Below are 7,980 nucleotides of genomic sequence, written 5' to 3' on the forward strand. Positions count from 1 at the left end.
AAATCTTGAGGGTTTTTTATAGAGACATTACTGCGCATGTGCAAGGCCGGAACCCACGTTTCCAGGATGACCCCGGAACCAAGAATCTTCAGTCTGGGGAACTCAAACAATAGAAATGTTGCCATCGGACCCCTTAACCAGCTGAAGCAAGAAGTCCTTCAGTAAGGAAAATCCGGCTTCCATCTGCCATAGTACCTTGTTTACCATATATGGACTGCTTTGAAAACTAGCCAATCAGCTTGTGCCAAGTTTGAAATGTCCCTAACCTCTTAAATTTTGCCCCAAACCCTGGCTGGGGGAGACAGATTTGAGCCCTACCTCCTGTCTCCTTGCCGGTCGACCTCGCAATAAAGCTTTATCTTTTCTCAAAAGCTGGTGCCATAGTATTGGCTTCTGTGCGCGCCAGGCAGTGAGCCCTTGCTCGGTGAGAATTTCTGGCGATCGCAAACGAACTAAGCTCCTGTGATCGCCTGGCTGAGGCACTGTAGCCCCCGGCTGGGTGTAGGCCCTCGTCACCGACCCTGAGTGGCCACCTAGACCCGATTTGTCTAGAGGCTCGGCTGTCGGGTTCCTGCTTCCCGCAGCAGCTGCGCTCCAGGCTCCTCCGCGCTACTTTCACTTTTGGGGAAAGAAACAGCTCCTGGATCTTTTGGGTGAGTAACCTCATTAAAACGCGCTTGTGCCTAAATTGTCTAATAACAATTATTAGACAATAAATGTCTAATCAGGATTGTGGGTTAGAGTCCCACTCTAAGGGAGACAGTATGAAAGGTTCAATCCGTTGTCTGAGAACTGAGATCCCACAAGCCGCACAGCGCGGCCAAAAAAAAAGTTATAACCACCGAGGTACCCAAAAGATCCGGTTAGACTCCCAGGCCTTTGGATTTCTTGGTCTATGTCTGACTGTTTTGTTTGTTAGGAATTGACTAATAGGGTTAACTATTGGATGACCACAGAAAAACTTTATTGAATCTGTTTTATGTCATTTTGCTGTGGTCATCCTGAGAAAAAAATACTTGCAAGATGCGGAATGATAACAGCGTACCAGACGGCACTCCCTTGAAAAGTGTTCTTTGAAGTTGGTCAATGTTTACCTCTAATGATGAAAGAGGTATGAAAAAAAAAGAAAATGATTTTCTTTTGTAACACTGCCTGGCCCAAATATCTACTGGAGTCAGGGGAAAAATGGCCCACAAATGGGTCTTTGAACTATAATACTATTATACAGTTAGACTCGTTTTGTAAGAGAGAGAAAAAATGGGACGAAATCCCATATGTAGATTCATTTATGTCTTTATATAAGAGGAGAAATATGCATAAGGCATTTATTGATAAAATGATGGGTCAGAGGGAAGAACCTCACAAAAAGCCTGTTTTACCTGAGTCAAAGTCTAATGACGATCTAGTCCCTCCGTCTGCACCTTTTGCAGTAGCCGGACTGTGGGCACTTCATTCGGTAGCCCCTCCCTCAGCACCTCTTGTTCACGCGAATCCTGAAGGGGATCTTCCTGCAGGCAGTGCCAAGGCTTTTACCAGTCCTCCTAGGGCTGCTGGTCCGGCTCTGTACTCGCCCTTAGCAGATGGTCACAAAGGAATGGTCTACCCTCCCTGTACCCTCCAGGGTATTCAGTTTGGCCCAGGGAACACTCGACTGTAGGCGGGACAATTTCCGTTAAGGCAGGTCGTCCCAGCAGGCTTGGATGACCAAGGCCAATCCAGAGCACTTGGAATCATGCATCATCGTTTATCAGTCATAGATTTACTTAATTATAAAGCTAAGATGCCATCTTATCAAGATGATCCTAGGAATATGGAGAATCTCTTTACATATATTTTTGCTGTTTTTCATCCTAACTGGGCTGACATAACAGACCCTCATGTGTATCCTACTCAGTCCAGAGGAACGCAGCATGATATTAGAGAAGGCCTTCCAGGAAGCTGAAAGGCTTCATGAATTAAAACCAAATAATCCAGTCAGAACTCCAGCAAAGCAGGCCATCCCTGGAACTGAACCAGAATGGGATCCCAGTGACCCAGGGGATCAAGCAAGGCTGAATCATTATAAAGATTGTTTAATAACTGGACTGCAAAAAGGGGCAAACAGCTTCAAGAGGGTCCGGAATGTACAGCCAGGACCTGAGGAGGGCCCATTCACCTTCCTTGAAAGGCTTTATGAGGCCTTCCGAAAATATACTGATATTGATCCAGAACACCCAGATGACATGGGACTGGTCAATTTAAACTTTATTGGTCAGAGTGCCCCAGATATAAGAAAAAAAGTAGAACGACTGGAAGGGGGATCATGGACACCAACGTCTCAGTTGGTCCAGATTGCTTTTGAAGTGTTCAAAGGCCGATACGAAATTTGGGAAAAGCAGGAGCAATGCATGGAGCAATGCATCGTGAGGCAGGTTGCTCTGCTCAGTTGTAACCAGTCAAAACCCAGCAGGACGTCTGCAGGAGAGAACAAACGACCACGGGTAAGACCCTGGGGACCTCCAAAACCCAGCCGGAAAGGCCATCCATCTCTTGGGCCACAACAGTGTGCCTTTTGTAAACAGGAAGGGCACTGGAAAAGGGAGTGTCCCAAAAACAGACAGGGCCCCCTCTCCCCCAAGATAACATCCATTACTGGTGTATCTGGGGAAGTCTCTCAGAAACCTTTTCTACAATGGCTTGAATGTCATGTAGAGAAAACACATGTAAAGTACAGCTTTGTGTATGTGCCTGGATGTCATAGTCCCTCATCAGGGCAAGAGGTACTAACAAATTTAAATGACCAAGTGGGTTTCTCAGCAGAAAAAGTAGACACCAAAGTACTCCCAGGTCAAGACTGCGCCCTCCAAGCTGCGCCATTACAATTGGGAGACAAGCCTCAACCAGATGTCCCTGAAGAAATTCTTCAAAAGGTAAGAGCAGAAGTTTGGGCTGACAGGACACCAGGAAGAGCCAAGACGGCTGACCCAGTAGTAGTAAAACTCCCCCCAGGTGCCCAGGCTCCAAAGTTAAAGCAGTACCCTTTAAAGAGGCACCCAAAGGAAGGTATAAAGCCTCTGATAAACACTTTTCTTAAATGCCAATTAATCCGACCTTGTCAATCCCCGTATAACATTCCCATCCTGCCAGTACAAAAACCTGGGACTGGAGATTATCGTTTTGTACAGGATTTGAGAGCTATCAACCAAATTGTAGAGGATGTACATTCGGTGATGCCAAATCCTTATACTTTGCTTACAACTTTATCTGGAGACTTTTGCTGGTTTACAGTTCTGAACTTAAAAGATGCCTTTTATTGCATACCCCTAAGTCCTGAGTCCTAGGAACTGTTTGCCTTTGAGTGGAATGATCCAGAGACTAATATAAAACAGCAGTAATCCTGGACTGTACTTCCACAAGGATTTAAAAATGCCCCCACCATCTTTGTGGAGGCCTTAGCCAAGGACTTAAAGGATCTCCAATTAAATGAAGGAATCTTACTCCAGTATGTAGATGATATACTTACTAAGCGCTAGTATAACTAAGGAAGCTTCAGACCAAAATACAGTCTTCACTTTAAACTTTTTGGCAGACCAGGGATATAAAATCTCCAAGGGAAAGGCACACATTTCTCAACCAGCTGTAAAATATCTAGGAATTGAGTTATCAGAAGGAGAAAGAAACTTGCCAGATCGAAGGGAAGCACCCACCACCAGAAGGCAATTGAGAAGATTCTTAGGAATGGCTGGGTTTTGTTGTATTTGGATTCCTAACTTCGGACTTATAGTCAAACCTCTGTATGAGTCTCTCAAAAGAAATGCCAATGAGCCATTAAGCTGGACTGCGAAATGCCATGAGTCATTCCATGCCATGAGTCATTCCGTACCATCAAGGAGAAAATTTCAACAGCCCCAGCGCTTGGTCTCCCAGACATTAGAAAGTTATTTGATCTTTTTGTGCATGAAAGACAGAGCATGAGTCTTGGAGTGCTAACTCAAAATTTAAATAGTGCCAGAAGGCCAGTAGCTTACTTTTCCAGACAATTGGATGTTGTAACTCAAGGATGGCCAGTTTGCCTCCGGGCTGTGGCTGCAACCTGTGACCTTTTACAAGAAGCTGAAAAATTTACCCTGGGTTGTCCTACCATTGTGCACACCCCCACATCGTGTGCAACTTTTACTTGAACCAAAGGGCCGATATTGGCTTACTTTGGGGAGACTGGGCAAATACCAGGCCATACTATTTGACAACCCAAAGGCAACATTAAAAGAAGTATCTGCTTTAAACCCAGCCACTCTGCTCCCCAGAAGAACCTGTTCACGATTGTATACGAAAAATTGAAGAAGAGTATTCTAGCAGACCTGACCTGACTGATCAACCTTTAGAGAATCCAGATATGGAAATGTTTGCAGTCGGGAACAGCCTCATAGATCGTGGACTCCGAAAAGCTGGATATGCAGTGGCAACTCATCAGGAGGTCGTAGAAGCAGAAGCTTTCCCTCCAGGTACTTCTGTCCAGAAGGCAGAGCTCGTAGCCCTCGGGAGAGCCCTGCATCTTGGAGCTAAGAAAAAGGTAACCATTTATACTGCTTCTAAGTATGCCTTCTCTGTCATGCATGCACATGGGGCCGTGTGGAAAAAGAGGTCAACTAACATCAGGAAAGAAAAAAATTAAACATCCAGAGGAGATACTGGCCTTATTAAACTCTGTTTTTAATGCCGGAAGAAGTAGCCATAGTACATTGTCCGCACCAAAAGACTGATAGCTGTATAGCTAAAGGAAATAATTTGGCTGAACACGTAGCAAAACAGGCGACCAGAGCCAAACACCGTAGCACTCATTCAAAGTGTGGACCTGTCCCTGTTTAAGCCTCAGTATTCAGAAATGGGTCTAGAGAGAGATGATGAATGGGGATTTCACGCTGACTCTTGAGACATAGATGGTGATCAGTACCAAACAAAGAAAGAAGGCTGGATATATAATGAACAGGGATTAGTGCTTATGCCCCAACATTTAATGGAAAGAATTATTACTCATCTACATCAAGGAACCCATTACGGGAAGGATGCAACGTATCATTGGCTACAAAAGTTTATTGTTAGTCCATAAATTAAAAGGACCATCCAAAAGGTAATACAAAATTGCCTGATTTGCACCAGAAACAATCCTAAAGCCGGGCCACCTCCAATATTCAAAGGGGTGCAAACCCAAGGGACAGAACCAAGAGATGCCTGGCAAATAGACTTTACTGTTATGCCAAGAGCCATTGGGACATTATAGATATTTGCTGGTATTTGTGGACACCTTCACAGGACGGGTCAAAGCTTTTCTGTGCTGGAGAGAGAAATCTTCCTAGGCAAAAAGGCCTTACTAAAAGAAATTAGCCCTCATTTTGGGTTGCCTCTTTCCATTCAGAGTGACAGTGGAGGAGCTTTCATAGCCAAGGTAACTCAAGGGGTATCTGGGGCCCTCGGACTACAATAGAAGTTACATGCTTCATGGAACCCTTATGACTGAAATGATGAATCATACCTTAAAAGAGACAATCACCGAAGTATGTCAAGAAACCAACTTCACTTGAGATAATGTCTTAACAGTTGTCCTGCTGAGGGTAAGAGTAGCCCCTAGAAGCAAGCGCCACTTGAGCCCTTATGAAATGTTAATGGGAGACCCTTCCTTAAGACTAAGTATTATTGCTGTCTTGAAAGTGATCTCGCTGTAAAAGATTTAGATACTATAAAATGTGTACAGTCCCTTGGTGCTATCTTATTTTCTGTATATAAATATGCCTCTAGCCAATTAACATTTCCTGCAGACATTCCTGTGTACTGCATAAGCCCAGGGAATTGGGTCCTCCTCAAACTTGGAAAAATGACTGCCCTGAGGATCAACTGCAACCCAAGTGGATTGGAGCCTATGAAGTCCTTCTGGTTACACATTCTTCAGTAGAGCTAAAAGGAGTTAAACCTTGGATACACCCCTCCAGAGTAAAAATAGTACCCACTTCTAACCAGCACCCCCCTTGTCCCCTTTACAGTTCCCAAACAGGGCACGCTCTCCATGGACAGGAGGAAGTAGGAGGACCCAACCTTCCTAACACCAGAGGGGCCAGGAAACCCACTACTGATTTCTCAGCCCCTAATTACACTTAACTGAACTTAAGTTACTTTTCAAATCGAAACAGGACAGCTAAGTCTCCACCTGGTCAGGAAGAGAAGATGAGGCCATCTCGAAAGTAGACAGCTCCACCCAGAAATCTGGACCAGGCTGATATAAATCCAAATTCAGTCACTAAGAATGTTAAAAATAACATGTTTTCACTGGTTCCCAAAGAATAAGGCCTGTTTTTGGAGGACTGTTAAAATTAGGAATCATAGTTCTGTGTATCATGGGGTTAATCTTTTTACTCACCAAACTTTTTACTTATTGTCTATCTCATATATTTAAAAAGGCCTCCCCCACTCACATGTTGATTGCCCAAGACTTAAGCTTTCAAAGTGGGACTCGTGAATATTTACAATCAAGTGCAAAAACAATTTCATTCCTCTTATAAAAATCTATGCCCCTTCTCAGCAGGAAGCAGCTAGAGCGGTCATCACCCTATTTCCCTTAAGATTGAGGAATGTACAAAGTAAAAGGGGGGCACTAAAACAGCACATAAAACATTGACCTGCTTATCCTGGTTTTGTCTCCTTAAATAGGTTGTTGACTAATCAAACCTTGAGTTATTTTACAGAGACAGCACTCCCATGTGCAAGACAGGAACCCATGTCTCCAGGATGACCCCAGAACCAAGAATCTTCAGTCTGCAGAACTCAAACAATAGACATGTTGCCACTGGAGCCCTTTACCAAGCAAGAAGTTCTTCAATAAGAAAAATCCAGCTTCCAGCTGCCCAAATAGCTTGATTCCAATCAGCTTCTGACTGTCAACACTAGCCAATAAGCTTGTGAAATTCTCCTAACTTACATTTTGCCCTGAACACTGGACAGGGAGACAGATTTGAGCCCTGCCTCCTGTCGGTTGACTCACAATAAAATGCTTTCTTTTCTCAAAAGCTGGTGCCATAGTATTTGCTTCTATGTGTGTTAGACAGTGAGCGCTTGCTTGGTAACAAAAGGATGAAAAATATCCGCTGATGCATAAAACATTTTATTATTTCTATCTGGTAGAGTGAAAATGGTTACAGTATTTCCTGCTCATAAAGCAGTATTCCAAGCATCTATTAACACTAGTTTATATCCTCTAGCTTGAGGTGAAAACATTAGTTGTTTTATCAACATTAGTTGATAAAATTGCACCTGAGCTGGATGACCAGAACTGCTGAAGTTCTCCTGAGACTTTAATGACAGATACGTACATTAACTTCGAAAGTTACTTTATGTGTCTTCCTAAACAATGTTCTTTTTTTTTTTTTCTTCATTATAGAATTGGAGACCCTGGACTTTAAAGTTCAACTTTGGATACTTCCAACTTTTTTTTTTTTTGCGGTACGCGGGCCTCTCACTGCTGTGGCCTCTCCCGTTGCGGAGCACAGGCTCTGGACAGGCATGCTCAGCGGCCATGGCTCACGGGCCCAGCTGCTCCGCAGCATGTGGGATCTTGCTGGACCGGGGCACGAACCCGCATCCCCTGCATCGGCAGGCGGACTCTCAACCCCTGCGCCACCAGGGAAGCCCTGGACACTTCCAACTTTAACATGCTGTGTGATCTTATGGAAGTTGCTTAGGATTTCTGTGCCTCAGTTTCAGTTTCCCCAAGTGTTAAAAAAAGATAATAATAATAGCTCCTTCAAAGGTAGATTGTAAGGATTAAATGAGTTACTATGCTAAAAAGCTTAGGAAAATGCTTAACCCATAGTAAGAGTTCTAAAAATTAGCTATTATCAATATGGAGGTGTCTTGCCTGCCTTAAGAAGACTTATAATTCTCACTTCTCTAGTTATCCTTTTTTCCCCAAAACACAAAAGCAGGAGGAAAAGCAAACACCTTGTGATTTTATTC

General features: G+C 43.8%; 1 protein-coding gene across 4 annotated transcripts; it reads left to right on the forward strand.

Annotated features, from left to right (window-relative positions):
• The first annotated feature begins 60 nt into the window (after positions 1-60).
• Positions 61-7,034, forward strand: LOC112402704 (uncharacterized). Of its 4 annotated transcripts, none has more exons than XR_003003756.1 (2): positions 61-653; positions 2,797-7,034. XR_003003756.1 is itself a non-coding variant. In XM_024749774.1 (2 exons), exon 2 carries the CDS (start codon positions 2,388-2,390, stop codon positions 3,318-3,320), a length of 933 nt encoding a protein of 310 aa, XP_024605542.1. In that variant the 5' UTR covers positions 61-653; positions 2,344-2,387; the 3' UTR covers positions 3,321-7,034. The 4 variants fall into 4 exon arrangements, 2 of the variants coding, with proteins under 2 accessions (XP_024605542.1, XP_024605541.1); XR_003003757.1 differs by having other exon boundaries at positions 2,800-7,034; XM_024749774.1 differs by having other exon boundaries at positions 2,344-7,034.
• The last annotated feature ends 946 nt before the right edge of the window (positions 7,035-7,980 follow it).

This window comes from Neophocaena asiaeorientalis, unplaced genomic scaffold (assembly GCF_003031525.2).
Source record: "Neophocaena asiaeorientalis asiaeorientalis breed wild unplaced genomic scaffold, Neophocaena_asiaeorientalis_V1.1 scaffold275, whole genome shotgun sequence".
NCBI classification, from domain to species: domain Eukaryota; kingdom Metazoa; phylum Chordata; class Mammalia; order Artiodactyla; family Phocoenidae; genus Neophocaena; species Neophocaena asiaeorientalis.